The 16,203-nt window shown below is 42.8% G+C and overlaps 1 protein-coding gene across 18 annotated transcripts in view; it reads left to right on the forward strand.

Moving 5' to 3' along the window:
• Positions 1 to 16,203, forward strand: part of LOC147008434 (tubulin alpha-1C chain-like) — a 53,463-nt gene that overhangs the window by 15,208 nt on the left and 22,052 nt on the right. For 8 of the 18 annotated variants that reach the window (XM_085865011.1, XM_085865013.1, XM_085865019.1 and 5 more), the window contains 4 exons: positions 7,053 to 7,470; positions 12,556 to 12,615; positions 13,572 to 13,631; positions 14,736 to 14,795. In XM_085865011.1, the coding sequence (XP_085721137.1) occupies positions 7,456 to 7,470; positions 12,556 to 12,615; positions 13,572 to 13,631; positions 14,736 to 14,795 (195 nt within the window). In that variant the 5' untranslated portion in view covers positions 7,053 to 7,455. Of the gene's footprint in view, positions 1 to 7,048; positions 8,092 to 11,564; positions 12,616 to 13,571; positions 13,632 to 14,735; positions 14,796 to 16,203 lie in introns of those variants that run through there. The other 10 variants (XM_085865009.1, XM_085865010.1, XM_085865018.1 and 7 more) reach the window with 7 other exon arrangements.

The following is a 16,203-nucleotide window of genomic DNA, read 5'->3' on the forward strand; positions in this document are numbered from 1 at the left end:
CACTTTGAGGAAAATATTGTGAGAAGGCAATGGAACAAACTTCATTTTTTGACATTTTTGAAACCGTTTCAACCACTTGCATGCGCTTTTGGAACCACTGACATGCGCTTCACCATTGAGAGATTGGGCTGAACAGATACATAGCACGATATCTCAAAAACTTGGGGACGGATGCAGATGAAACTTGCTGGACTCGTTGGTTATGTGACAAGGAAGAATTGATTCGATTTTGGCGAAGATTCGAATTCGCATCCGGATCTGATAATCTTTTTTAAGTGAATCTTCACCACTGAGAGATTGCGCTAAACCGATATATAGCACGATATCTCAAAAAGTTGCAGACGGATTCAGACGAAATTTGGTGGACACGTTGGATTTCTGACAAGGAAGAATTGATTCGATTTTGGTGAAGATACGAATCCGGATCTGATAATTTTTTTAGGTGAATCTTCACCATTGAGATATCGGGTCAAAAACGATATATAGCACGATATCTCATAAAGTTGTTTACCGATTAAGATGAAACTTGGTGGACACGTTTGGTGTGTGACCAGGAAGAGTTGATTCGATTTTGGTGAAGAGTTGAATTCGGATCCGGATCTGATAATTTTTTTAGGTGAATCTTCATTGAGAGATTGGGCGAAACCGATATATCGCACGATATCTCAAAAAGTTGTTGACAGATTCAGACGAAGCTTGGTGCACACGTTGGGCATTTGACAAGGAAGAATTGATTCGATTTTGGTGAAGATTCGAATTCGGATCCGGATATGATAATTTTTTTAGGTGAATCTTCACGATTGAGATATCGGGTCAAAAACGAAAGATAGCATGACATCTCAAAAAGTTGTGGACGGATTCAGATGAAACTTGGTGTACACGTTTGGTGTGTGATGAGGAAGAGTTGATTCGATTTTGGTGAAGATTCGGATCCGGATCTGATAATTTTTTTAGGTGAATCTTCACCATTCAGAGATTAGGCAAAACCAATATATCGCACAATATCTCAAAAAGTTGCGGACGGATTCAGACGAAACTTGTTGGACACGTTGGGTGTACGACGAGGAGGAATTGATTCGATTTTGGTGTAGATTCAAATCCGGATCCGGATCTGATAATTTTTTTTGGTGAATCTTCATTGTGAGATTGGGCGAAACCGATTTCTCACACGATATCTCAAAAAGTTGTTGACGGATTCAGACGAAACTTGGTGGACACGTTGGGTGTGTGATAAGGAAGAATTGATTCGATTTTGGTGAAGATTCGAATCCGGATCCAGATCTGATAATTTTTTAGGTGAATCGTCACCATTGAGGCTCAGCGCATTTAAGTGCTTCCCACCCCTATTTTAGGGCATACCCTGACTTGAGTAGCATTTTTGAAAGTCACAAAGACTACTACTGGTCATGAAATTTGGTTCATTGCACAGACAGTGTTCCATAGGATCTTAAAATATATATCGGTTTATGGGTCTATGTTGTATATTACTGAATCTACAGGATTTTTATTGAATATACATGCCCAGTATTGGCCTTTTTCTTGTTTCACTTTAAAATATGACATATATTAGACCATGCAAAAATACAACATATAAAACATTCTATATGAAATTTCTCATCTCATCAAAAGGTTGTCACCCACCGTCTGAGAAAATCAGCATTTGTGTCGGTCAGTGGTGGATTCGCATGATATATGCACATTCTGGCATATTTTTATTTTTTCTTGTTTTATTGTCTTTATCGAGCTTGGGAGTATGAAATCCCGTAACAAAATGACTAGTTTATCGATAACTCATATTTACATGTCTTAAATTATTCAAGTTATTCCCAGTAATCAGTGTAAAAAAAATTGAGATGATCCGAGTGGATACTTAATTCCAGCGGCTTGACCGAAATTTCCAACCCAAATGTCCGACTGCACGTCACGTTTAAAAAAAATGCTTTTATTCTTCTGTGCATCAGATTATTTTCACTAAAATTTATTTACAAATGGCGCACAGTGATACAGATATAATCGTGTAAAAAGATTGAAAACATGCATGGCTTTGGTTTAGATTATTTTGCATTTTTGTCCGACTGCACGTCAAACTTTTTTGAATTTGATTAAAAAATTAATTTTCTTTAAAAAAAATTTCAATATTTTTCCAGGTATTTACAAAATATTTTATTAATTTGGAAGGCAGTTAAAACAGTTTTGTAGAATTTAGAGAGATTTTTGTTACTCCCAGAATTGATTGAATTGAAAATTAACGTCCAAGAATTTGTTCGATAAATCTCTCTTTTCGTGCTTTTAAGCATCTGACAGTCAATGAAGAGGGCAGTAATAAAAAAAGGTATCTAATATTTCTTTATAATTCCAGAAATTGGTATTTTGATTCTTAGATTTGTTGCTCTAATAAGTTACATACTATGACCTTCATTTATTTTGCCAAAAAAAAAAATTAGGTAATTTCATTGAAAACTCGCAAAACCATGAGAATCGGTAACCCTTCTTCAAAGTATCATATTTCAGTATATATATGTCATGAAGCGACATGGTTTTTTGTTCTGAACTCAGTTAGACTTATACTTTCAGGACAATATCGTGAGAAGGCAATGGAACAAACCTCATTTTTTGACATTTTTGAAACCATTTCAACCACTTTCATGCGCTTTTGGAACCACTGACATGCACTAAGCCTTGAAAGATTGGGCGAAACCGATATATCGCACGATATCTCAAAAAGTTGCTGACGGATTCAGATGAAACTTGGTGGACACGTTGGGTATGTGACAAGGAAGAATTGATTCGATTTTGGTGAAGATTCGAATTCGGATCCATATCTGATAATCTTTTTAGGTCAATCTTCACCATTGAGATATTGGGTCAAAAACGATATATGGCACGATATCTCAAAAAGTTTTGACGGATTCAAATGAAACTTGGTGGACACGTTGGGTGTGTGACAAGGAAGAGTTGATTCGAGTTTGGTGAAGATTCCAATTCGGATCCGGATCTGATAATTTTTTTATGTGAATCTTCATTGAGAGATTGGGCGAAACCGATATATTGCACGATATCTCAAAAAGTTGTTGACGGATTCAGACGAAACTTGGTGGACACGTTGGGTGTGTGACGAGGAAGAATTGATTCGATTTTGGTGAAGATTCGAATCCGGATCTGGATCTGATAATTTTTTTAGATGAATCTTCCCCATTGAGGCTCAGCGCATTTAAGTGCTTCCCACCCCTATTTTAGGGCATACCCTGACTTGAGTGGCATTTTTCATCGTCACAAAGACTACTACTGGTCATGAAATTTGGTTCATTGCACAGACATTGTTCCATAGGACCTTAAAATATGTAGGTTCATGGGTCGATGAAAAAAATTACTGAATCTACAGGATTTTAATTGAATATACATGCCCAGTATTGGCCTTTTTTCTTGTTTCACCTTAATATGTGACATATATTAGACCATGCAAAAATACAACATATAAAACATTCTATATGAAATTTCTCATCTCGTCAAGGGTTGTCACCCACCGTCTGAGAAAATCAGCATTTGTGTCGGTCAGTGGTGGATTCGCATGATATTGCACATTCTGGCATATTTTTATTTTTTTCTTGTTTTATTGCCTTTTTAGAGCCTGGGACTATGAAATCCCCTCACAAAATGATTCGTTTTCAATAACTCATATTTACATGTCTTAAATTATTCAAGTTTTTACCAATAATCAATGTAAAAAAAATTGAGATGTTCCAGGTGGATACTTAATTAGAGCGGCTTGAGCGAACTTTCCAACCCAAATGTCCGACTGCACGTCACGTTAAAAAAATTATTTTGTTCTTCTGTACATCAGATTATTTTTACTGAAATTTATTTCCAAATTGGGCACAGTGATACAGATATAATAGTATTTTAAAAATATTGAAAACATGCATGGCTTTGGTTTAGAGTAATTTTGCATTTTTGTCCAACTGCACATCAAACTTTTTTAAATTTGATTGAAAAATTAATTTTCTTTAAAAAAAAATTGAATCTTTTTCTAGGTATTTACAAAATATTTTATTAATTTTGAAGGCAGTGAAAACAGTTTTCGAGAATTTCGAGAGCTTTTTGTTACTCCCAGAATTGATTGAATTGAAAATTTACGTCCAAGAATTTGTTCGATGAATATTCTCTCTTTTAGTGCTTTTCAGCATCTGACAGTCAATGAATAGAGCAGTAATAAAAAAATAGGTATGTATTATTTCTTAATAATCCCAGAAATTGGTATTTTGATTATTACATAAGTTGCTAGCATAAGTTACATACTATGACCTTCATTTATTTTACCAAAAAAGAAAAATTAGGTAATTTAATTGAAAACTCGCAAAACCATCAGAACAGGTCACCTTTCTTCAAAGTATCATATTTCGGTATGTACATATATATATATATATATATATATATATATATATATATATATATATATATATATATATATATATATATATATGATGAAGCTATACGGTTTTTTGTTCTGAACTCAGTTAGACTTACACTTTCAGGAAAATATTGTGAGAAGGCAATGGAACAAACCTCATTTTTTGACATTTTTGAAACCGTTTCAACCACTTGCATGCGCTTTTGGAACCCCTGACATGTGCTTCACCATTGAGAGATTGGGCTGAACAGATATATCGCACGATATCTCAAAAAGTTGCGGACGGATTCAGATGAAACTTGGTGGACACGTTTGGTGTGTGACCTGGAAGGGTTGATTCGATGTTGGTGAAGATTCGAATTCGGATCCGGATCTGATAATTTTTTTGGGTGAATCTTCACCATTGAGAGATTTGGCGAAACCGATATATCGCACGATATCTCAAAAAGTTGGGGACGGATTCAGACGAAACTTGGTGGACACGTTGGGTGTGTGACAAGGAAGAATTGATTCGATTTTGGCGAAGAGTCGAATTCGCATCCTGATCTCATTATCTTTTTTAGGTGAATCTTCACCATTGAGAGATTCGGGCCATTGACGATGTATCACACGATATCTCAAAAATGTATTGAGCCTGATATGTTCTCGTGGCTCAGGCATTGCGTGCCGGAGGTATGCGCGCTACCAAGCGCCCTTCTAGTTTATCATTATTTCAGGCACGTCGAAGTTTCTCGTTTTTCTATGAAACACTCTGGAATATGTATTTCCCTTTTACACAAAATTAATAGTGTCCTCCATTCCCTTGTGAAAGTGGAAGTCGTCCATATTATAACTACGCTGCCAGATTTGGTATTTTCAAGTCGAGTTGATAAATGTTTACATCGACATATAATTACTTCGCTTGAATACACAAAAGCCCTGAGGTCCTGATACAAATAATACCAAAATTTCTATATGAGCATTAAAAAAAGAAATTAATTCCGAACAAATTACTCAATGCAAGTTGTTTTTGTTGTATTGATTTTCATTCATTGCACACACACTGAAACAGATCCGTCCGACGTGTCCTGTCCGGTTTTAATCGTCTTGTATTGCACATTTTTGTGTTTGTCTGCAATTAAGTTGTGCATTTCATTGTCTTCAGAAATACTTTCAAACTACGGTTCATACGATTATAATTTTCAATCATTTTGCACTTTTAATACTTTATAATCGGATGATCACTTTGTTTCGTGTCGTACGCCTTGAATTGCTGAGTTTCTCATCGTTCAATGTTGGATCCTTGTGCCATAATATTATGTTTATCGGGCAGACAGAGAAACTTCATCGGAAAGATAGGATTTTCGAGAGTTGCTTGGTCCGTGGACGTGTAGGAGACATCTCGATGTAAATTGAGTAAGGAAACTGTGAGCTTAAGTGTTACTCGTCACCATACCGGGGCAGGGGGGGTGGTGCTGTGTTAATTAGGGAGCGATTAAAGATGATTTCCCCAGTATGTGATTGCCCCCTGTGACCTTTTCCTATGCTTTTGCATCTCAAGACCGGCAATAAAAAGGGATCACGTCCTTAAAACAACAACAACTGAACTGCACGTCCAAGTAAGCAGAGGAGCCCACAGTTGTGGGAGGACTTCATCGAGTGAGGGGGATCTCGCTGGCTGGCTCCATCTGCACACGACAAAATACGACGACACAATTCTCGTGTCGTGCTATGAATTTGCCACGTGACGGGGCAAGACGCTAGTCGTTGACCGCCGTGCTGCATCGAAAGCCTCGTGTTGTGCCATTCCGGGAGAGCGAGCCTGGCATTCTGCAGTGGAGCGGCGTCAATCGCCCCGATAATGAGGAGGAACTTTCACGACAGCTTGTGGGCTCTCTTGATGTGGGGATCATCCGCACAAATTACCTCCTGCAACGAGAGTGCCTTGGCGCCATTTTGGGCGCGGTTTCCCGCCACGCAGGACGGTGCGGCTCGACCCCAAAGCTCATCAAAGATCACTTCTGGACCTGAAGCGAAGTGCCAGAATAAATGAGGGATTTTTCTTTTTCTTTATCTTCCCCCCTCGTCCCCTTTTTGTGTCTGAGTGCGAAGGCGCCTCAAATAGGAATTTAGATTTAAGTTCCCTCATGTCTTGATTCATTTCTATCAGAACTGTTTGATTTTCTGTTTATTAAATCGTTATTTATTTGAAAAATCATGATTCTTGTGGCTCCACACGTAACGCACCGTGTTTTCTTTAATCACATGATCCCAAGGACTAATGACGTATGAATTATTGTGTTTTCTCCTTCCAGATTCCCAACATGAGAATAAAAATCACTGAAATCAATCACGATCTTAATTGCTTTTCAGAGGGTTAAACTTTCTGGATGTCCCGTACGTAACGCGCATGAATTATTGGACTTGCTCATCACCTCTGAATATTTAATTTTTTTTTATCTGTACTTGGAGGGACTTTGTGGCCTCCTATTGGTCCAGCAGTGATGTACGAGTTCAAAGGAGGTTTCACGAACCTTCTACACGCACGGACACCATCGCTGTACCAATCAGAAGTCCTGAAACACCTCTTGTAGGTCCTATCATTGTCACTGAATAACTCTTCTCAATGCCAATAGCTGTGGTCTCTTTGTTGAACCCCAGGCAGACCAGCGCACAGGGCTGCAGGTTTTCCTGATCTTCCACTCCTTAGGGGGCGGCACGGGTTCCGGCTTTACCTCCCTGCTGATGGAGCTCCTCTCCCTCGACTCCGACAAGAAATCCAAGCTGGAGTAAATGGTGAAATGTAATGAAGATCAAATCCAAGACGATTGAAAGATTTTCTTTTTCAACTTCATGACACTGTTGTCTGTGCTTGCCAGGTAGATACCGAACAGGTAATTTTGTCAAAATTAATCAGGAAACGACACTTATCCCATCTCATTTAGTTGTCTATTCATCACGAGGTACCAGGCTCGCCCTCTCTCGAAGAGGAATCGAACATTGCAGGTTCATCGGTTGCTCTCTCTCTCTCATTTGCACAAGGATCAAGGTGAACAAGGCAAACCTTGATGCACAGATCAGATGTAAGTTCTGCACATCTTCGTGGATTTGATTGAATACATTGAAAATATTTTATCCGTCATCGAGGTTTCATCAGTTAACTGCCGGATTATTTGTGTGTTTGAAAATGCCGTTGCCAATGTGTTGCCTTTCCTGCAATCACAGTGCTGTAGTTGCTTTTATTTCTGACGTGATATAATGACCGGCTCAGTGGCATTGTGGTTCGGAGGAACCGCTCAAATAAATTACTTTTACATCTCCAGGGTGAGAGTGACTGCTCTGAGTCTTGGAGGTCGGCGTCTTGTTCGTTACGCGTGGGTCACCATGATTTGAGGTCATCTATATGTTACGTTCGATTACATCATGATATCGTTTAACATGATATGTGGATGTCCTCGAATCATGGTGGTCATGTCTTCGAATTGGCCATGGTCCGGCACGGTCGGTCCGCTCTAACCCTTGGGTAAGCAAAGAGTGAGACACGAGCGGTCAAAGTTTGAGGGAGGTCAAAAACAAATCCCCGAGCACTCTCTGAGAGCAGAGTTTTGGTGGGTTTTTGCTGTCACGAGAGGTGTTTTGGGGGTTGTTACGAAGGTTGTTAGGGTTAGTACACATACTGTACTCCCTAACAGTACACATATAAACATGAGGTGGGAGTGAAGGGGAAGCCGTAGCCAGAGATATTCCTGGGGGTGTGGGGGAGTGAGGGCAGTGCATGGAGAGTAAGGAATAGAGTCTTTGATGAAGAGAGCAACTCCTCCACCAGGACGAGGCTCAGGACTGTCATACCGGAGGAGGGAGTAACCAGGGAGAGATACTTGGGAGTCAGACATGTCTTGGGGGAGGAACATTTCTGTTAGGCATATTATGTCTGGTTTGTCAATGGCAACCTGTATGGAAAGATCTGAAAGGTTTGAGCGAAGTCCTGGGATGTTTGAGATCCACACTGTTAATGAAGAGGGAGGGGAGGAGGCTTTGAGTGCAGGGGGTGGGAGGGTAGGACAAGGGAAGAGGGGTGGGGGGAGGTAAGGAGAGTTGTTGAAGGAGTGTGGGGGATTGCAGAATAGCTTGGGGAGGGGGCCGGATGAGGAGGAGAAAAGGCTCTGGTGCTGGGGGAGAGGGGGGCAAGAGAGGGGGAAGAAGGCAGTTGAAAATTTGAGGAGGTACAATGTGAAATTGAATGTTCGAAACACTTGCTCGAATGTGAAATCAAAACAATGTTTCGGTTATTTGAACATTCTCTTGCATCCCCATTCTTTGGCAATGACATTGTAACAGTGAACCCAGACTCGAACCCGAACCAAGGTTCTCGTCCTCTGGTTATTTTCACGCCACATGACCCGGTCTTCGTTGAGCAGATCTCCTGGGCCACTAAACGACAGCCATGCCAGTCAGACGAGTCTGCAGCCCCAAAGAGGGTCTCGTTACGTTCTCTTGGGGCTCCGGGATTCGAGTGCAACAGGCAGTGTCTAATTGTGAGCTGACCAGTCTGCTCGTTCTGCAGATGCTATAATTGAGTGAGCGCCAGTCGCTGTGCCAATCATCCATCTTACATGACACCGCGATCATAAGGAGCTATGAACAAAAGAACCAGGAGACCAGTGAATTTGAACAGGATTTACTGTCATAAGAATTACACAGCAAACAATAAAATCCCTTTTGCCCCTAACGGTTACGCGCCCTCGAACAAAGAGGATACTCATAACGAGCTATCCTCCAAGACCCTCAGACATTCCACAATAGTGAGACAAGGGGAACAAGACAGGACAGAAGAGGCATTCCATCTACCTGCAGCAAGTCTCTAATGGTGAAGAAGAGTTTGAGAGTTGTCACACGTCACTCCTGGGAATGACGTCACACTTGGGCAGAAAGTCCGGTAGAGTTGGGAGTTACATCTTGGCAGTCGGTTGCTCGTACGAACGTTTAATAGACGATGACAGAACTTGATCGAGACTCCTTATTTGCACAGCAGGTAACTCCGTAGGGGCTGACATGTCTGTAGCACCCAGTGATCGATTGCAGCGATCAACGGCTGGTAATGGGAGCTAAATAAAAGGGGACGAGGTTGATGGAGTGAAAGGAACGAACAAGCAGTTTGTCCAAACAGAAGGTATTTCGAGCTGATTGAAAAGCTGCTCTGAAAACTTGGAGTCAACGAGTCTAAAGAACATGAAGGATATCTAAGGATATCTGAAGGATATCCCTGACAATATCTGCTGCTCTTCCTTCGCTCCAATTGGTTCTTCTGACCACGTCCTTGTTAAAGTGGACATCTCTCTGGCTGTCATCAGAGAACCACCTCACCGCCGTCGAGTCTGGCATTTCACTCAAGCCGACTGGCAGGGTCTCCAAGCAGCCATCAAACTTACAGACTGGTCTCCCATCACTACTTTCTCAAACATCAACTCATCCTGGGAATTCTTTCAAAGAAACTTGCTCTCCCTCATGCACAGATTTATCCCCTCTCGTGTTCAGTTGTCTTACCCTTCCTCCCGCCCTTGGTTTACTGAAGCTTGTGGCGAGGCAGTTGTCCTGAAACAACTTGCCTTTGCCTCATGGAAAGCAAACCCAACTGAGGGCAATCTCAGTTCTTTCCACAAAGCTCGGAACAAGTGTGTATCTACCCTCAGGAGAGCCAGAAAACAACATCTTTCTCATCTCAAGTCTGAACTCTCAAACCTCTCTCCCTCCTCAAAATCCTGGTGGCGTTTAATCAAATCTGTTTCTGGTGTATGTTCCCCCTCCATCCCCTCCCTTACCTCAAATGGCCGCACTGCTGATTCCACACGTGATAAAGCTGAATGTCTAAACTCGGTGTTTGCAGCTAAATCTTGTGTCCTAAACCCATCACTATCTCTACCCACTTTACCCAGTCGCACCCAACTGTCCCTGGACTCTGTATCCTTTTCTCCTGACAAGGTGGAGAGCTTGCTTTCAAACCTCGAGTCAGATTCTGCAACCGGTCCAGACGGCATCAGCCCACGTGTCCTCAAAGCCTGCTCTTCTGCTCTTGCTCACCCTCTCTCTGTTCTATTCACCCTCTCATTTGCCCAAGGTCATCTGCCATCTGCTTGGAAATCTGCTAACATCACTGCCCTGCATAAAAAGGTGCAAAAACAGATCCCTGTAACTACAGACCAATCAGCCTTCTCCCAATCATCAGCAAGGTGATGGAATCCATCATCGCCTCAGATATGAAATCCTTCCTCTTCTCCAATGGCTTGATTTCCAATCATCAATTTGGTTTCAGACAAGGTCACTCTACCCTGGATATGCTGCTTCTGCTCTCCCATCAATGGATGGAGGTCCTCAATGCCAGACAGGAAATCCGAGCCGTATCCCTGGACATATCACGTGCTTTTGACACAGTCTGGCACCCTGCCCTACTCACCAAACTCTCTTCCCATGGTATTCAAGGCCATCTCCACTCATGGCTCGCAGACTTCCTCTCCTGTCGCAGTCAACGTGTGGCCCTAAATGGAGTTCTTTCATCCCCTCTTCCTGTGCAGGCTGGAGTTCCTCAAGGTAGCGTTCTGGGCCCTGTTCTTTTTCTGGTTTTCATCAATGATCTCTCGGACTCTCTGGAAAATCCTCTATTTCTCTTTGCCGATGACTCCACCCTCTGCCGTACCATCTGTCATCCCTCAGACCGGCAAGCAGCAGCTTCTTCGCTCACTGCAGATCTGGATAAAATCACAAACTGGTCCAACACGTGGAACATGTCTTTCAATCCAGACAAATCTCACACTCTCACTATGTCTCTTCGAAAGGACCGTTTACAAAACCCCCCCATCCACTTTCTCAACAATCCGCTGGAAGAAGTCTTTTCTTTCAAGCTTCTGGGTCTCACTATCTGCCATGACCTTTCCTGGGAAAGTCACATTTCCAACCTTGCCTCAAAAGCCAGTCGCCGACTGGGAATCCTCCGTCGTGCAAAGTCCTTCCTCGGCCCTCTTGAGCTCCTGACCACTTACAAAGCTTTTGTCCGTAGCCTGATGGAGTACTGCTCTCCCCTCTGGGCTGGTGCTCCTGCCTCCCACCTTTCTCGACTTCACGCTGTCGAAACCAGGGCATTTAAGATCATCGGCATCTCCCGCAATGAAGCTGAGTCTTTGGGCCTCTCACTCAATCACCGCAGGTTGGTCGGTGGTCTTTCTGTCTTCTACCGACTCCTCTCCAGCCTTGCCCCCCCTGCTCTCTCTGAGATTTGTCCCAACCACATTTCCACAGGGCGCTCAAGGTCCGCCAACAACCCCCTTCTGGTAAAACAACCAAAATCACGAATCACTGCTCATCTTCACTCTTTCATTCCTCTTTTTTCCCGCCTTTGGAATAAACTTCCTCACTCTATTCTTTCCCATTCTTCCCTCCAGGCTTTCAAAACAGCTGTTCACCATCATCTCTTATCTTCCCCCATCCAAATCCTCGATCTTTTCTACCCCCGATAATCCACCCAAGTCCACTTCCTTCAATTCTCCTGCTTTCCTTCCTGAAAGTCCCTGTAATGTCCATCTTCTCTTCGCTATGTTCCCCATCCCATCCCCATCCCTCTCCCTTCCACAGTTCACCTAATGTGTCTGTTCCCCAATGTTTTGTCCCTTCCACTCCCGCCCCTCTTGTCTCATGCCTCCTTGCTGTGAGTTGTGTGTTAGCTCTCATACGAGCCTCGACCAAGGTATACAAAAAGAAAAAAAAAAAAAAAAAGGATAAATATAGACTGATGTGGGCGTGGCCTCGCCAGTGTTTGTGACGTCACAGACGAGGGAAACTCGCCTTCTGAGGATGCTTCAAGATGGAGAGGAAGCACGTATTTTTCGTAGTACTCTTCTTCTCTTTTATACTTTCATTTTATCTCGGTTACCAGCCGTACCTTGAACAGGTGAGTTTTAAACGAAGAGGAATGCTTACGTGTACATTTAAACGGGTTACCAATACCTGGACGGGTTCATTCATGCGGGTTCGATTCCCCCACACAGCATGATGAAATAAATTGATTTCACTGTTTCGTATGTGTTTGTGTTTGTGTTATTCACTTCCCACATTCACTACCAATTTGTCCAAATCACTTTGACTGTTCCAACATGTTTTGCTTGTCGTGTCTCATTCAGAAGCTGCGAGAATGCTTCATCTGGATCGTGGAAACATTCGTAAACCCTGTCCCTATTCAGGTATGACGTCATAATGCTCCACGTTCCACATGCATTCTTACTCTGTGTATAATCTCCGTCGTTTCTCTCTTTGTTTGGGGAGCAGCTTCCCAGTTCGGGGCAATTCGCCTCCATTTTGTTTGTTCCCTGGAGCCTTGATCTTTGGGAAGGCTCTCGCTTACTTGCACCGTGACGGCTTTATCTGAACTCTAATTCGATATATGATTTCATATTTTTTTGTCGTCGCTAATATGTTGAAAGTTTCGGATGCCAAAAACGGGAGGAAAATTCGCGTTTTCAGATGAAACGTTCATTTTAAGTGAAATTAAGGCCTGAAATGTCAACTGTAACGTCCATTCAGACTCCCTCACGGCGACAGAACAGGATTGAACAAAATGGGGTGCGTAAAAACCACGTGGAGACCGCCCAGAGATGTCCGCAGGGGGTGCACATGGGAGGGGAAGGGAAGGCAGCACAAGGGGAAGGGAAGGGCGATACAGAAGGGCCAAACAGCAAGATTTTGTTTTTAACCGCCGGGTTCGATATAAAACCAGGTGTCAGGATTTAAAACCAACGTTATCTACCTGGCAAAAGCCTGCCTGCCTGCATGCTCGCACATGCTACGACCCTTGAACTCCTCTGTCGGCTCACTCCAAATCTGATTCATACATGCTGCAGTCCCCTCAACAGAGGAGGTTAGGGAGTAGGGGGACGGGTGGGATTGAGAGTGAGAGGGAGGAAAGATGGGGAGGGTCGGAGAAAGAGGGGAGAGGGAGGGGACCCTCCCAACAGCCCCGAGACAGCCCCTCCCAACAACATATATATATATATATATATATATATATATATATATATATATGTATATGTGCATGTATAGATGTCTGAGTGGTACGTGACCCTTGACAGTCACAGAAATTTCAGGAAATTCAATTTTACTGATGTGAGATGTTTTGTTTGTGTCTGTGTTTGTCATTCAGCCGCCAACATTATATGAACGTCTTGTGAAAAGATTCTTCAACCTTGTTCCCTTCATGAAGGTACGATGGCATGAACGACTCCAGGAATATTATATAAAAAAATACATGTCCATAAAAGATATGTATGTATATATATATATATATATATATATATATATATATATATATATATATATATATATATATATATATATATATATATATATATATATATATATATATATATATATACAGGATAACTTAAAACGGTCCTAACGGTTCAGTTGTCGTGTGTGTGATAAAACACAGAATCACCCATTGCCGAATACACAGTTTCAGCTGTGAAACCGCTTAACCGCAGCATCAATCAGCCGACATGTCTTCCAAGGGATTTTATTTTCCAATAAATAAACAAATCCTTTGGGATTTGGGAAAGTTGTCACACGTCACTCCTGGGGATGACGTCACACTTGGGCAGAAAGTCCGGTAGAGTTGGGAGTTACATCTTGGCAGTCGGTTGATCGTACGAACGTTTAATAGACGATGACAGAACTTGATCGAGACTCCTTATTTGCACAGCAGGTAACTCCGTAGGGGCTGACATGTCTGTAGCACCCAGTGATCGATTGCAGCGATCAACGGCTGGTTATGGGAGCTAAATAAAAGGGGACGAGGTTGATGGAGTGAAATGAACGAACAAGCAGTTTGTCCAAACAGAAGGTATTTCGAGCTGATTGAAAAGCTGCTCCGAAAACTTGGAGTCAACGAGTCTGAAGAACATGAAGGATAAATATAGACTGATGTGGGCGTGGCCTCGCCAGTGTTTGTGAGTCACAGAGAGGGAAACTCGCCTTCTGAGGACGCTTCAAGATGGAGAGGAAGCACGTATTTTCGTAGTACTCTTCTTCTCTTTCATACTTTCATTTTATCTCGGTTACCAGCCGTACCTTGAACAGGTGAGTTTTAAACGAAGAGGAATGCTTACGTGTACGTTTTAAAGTTTAAACGGGTTACCAATACCTGGAAGGGTTCATCCATGCGGGTTCTATTCCCCCACACAGCATGAAGAAATAAATTGATTTCACTGTTTTGTGTGTTTGTGTGATTCACTTCCCACATTCACTTACAATTTGTCCAAATCACTTTGACTGTTCCAACATGTTTTGCTCGCCGTGTCTCATTCAGAAGCTGCGAGAATGCTTCATCTGGATCGTGGAAACGTTCGTAAACCCTGTCCCTATTAAGGTATGACGTCATAATGCTCCACGTTCCACATACATTCTTACTCTGTGTATAATCTCCATCATTTGTCTCTTTGTTTGGGGAGCAGCTTCCCAGTTTGGGGGAATTCACCTCCATTTTGTTTGTTCCCTGGAGCCTTGATCTTTGGGAAGGCTCTTGCTTACTTTACGGATTTATCCGAACTCTAATTCGACATATTTCATATAATTTTGTCCTCGCTAATATGTTGAAAGTTTCGGATGCAAAAAAACGGGAAGAAAATTCGCGTTTTCAGACGAAAAGTTCATTTTAAGTGAAATTAAGGCCTGAAATGTCAACTATAATGTCCATTCAGACTCCCTCACGGCGATAGAACAGGATTGAACAAAATGGGGTACGTAAAAAACAGCGCGTGGAGACTGCCCAGAGATGTCCATGGGGGGGGGGTGCACATGGGAGGGGAAGGGAAGGCAGCACAAGGGGAAGGGAAGGGCGATACGGAAGGGCCAAACAGCAAGATTTTGTTTTTAACCGCCGGGTTCGATATAAAACCAGGTGTCAGGATTTAAAACTAACGTTATCTACCTGGCAAAAGCCTGCCTGCCTGCATGCTCGCACATGCAATGACCCTTGAACTCCTCTGTCGGCTCACTCCGAATCTGATTCATACATGCTACAGTCCCCTCAACAGAGGAGGTTAGGGAGTTGGGGGACGGGTGGGATTGAGAGTGAGAGGGAGGCAAGATGGGGAGGGGTCGGAGAAAGAGGGAGAGGGGAGAGGGAGGGGACCCTCCCAACAGTCCCGAGGCAGCCCCTCCCAACAACATATATCTGTATGTATATTTATTGTTACATTTGAGGGGGGGGTATGCATTCAAAGGGTAATTAGGATGTTTAATTAGGTATGCCATGCTGTTCGAGTTTACCAGGATCTCGATGTAATAAGTAGTAATTCAGTGGTGATAAGTTGTCTAGTAAATGTTCATTTCTTCAAGGGGGGAGATGATAATTGTCACGTCATTAGATAGGGACACGGGATAGGGTAAGTGTGTCTGCGTAAACCCCTTTTGCTATTCTCTGAGGACTGGCCGTGACGTCACAGGACAGTTCAGCGGATGGCTCCGACCCGTGATCACGATTGGCAGAAGGCGACGGCAGTGGGCCAATAAACGGCTCGATTGGAGGTGACGAGGGCAGAAGGATAAAAAGGTTATGTTCGGGGTCGAAAAGAAAGAAGAAGAAGATTACAACCAGAACGCTCGTGTTTTTTGGTGTGGAACCTGTGCCGGCAGAGAGCGTCCTGGTTGCTGTGCTGAGTGGATCGTGCTCTTGATCGTTCCTGGGAGCCTTGCCAAGCCTCGTGCCTCGCTTTGATTGGCTCTAGGGTTCTGCTGACTCGGAATACGGGGTCGGGCGGCGGGTGGACATGCCT

The sequence above is a fragment of the Eptatretus burgeri genome, chromosome 19 (genome assembly GCF_056783735.1).
Source record: "Eptatretus burgeri isolate ZD-2024b chromosome 19, Ebu_testis_v1, whole genome shotgun sequence".
Taxonomy (NCBI): Eukaryota; Metazoa; Chordata; class Myxini; order Myxiniformes; family Myxinidae; genus Eptatretus; species Eptatretus burgeri.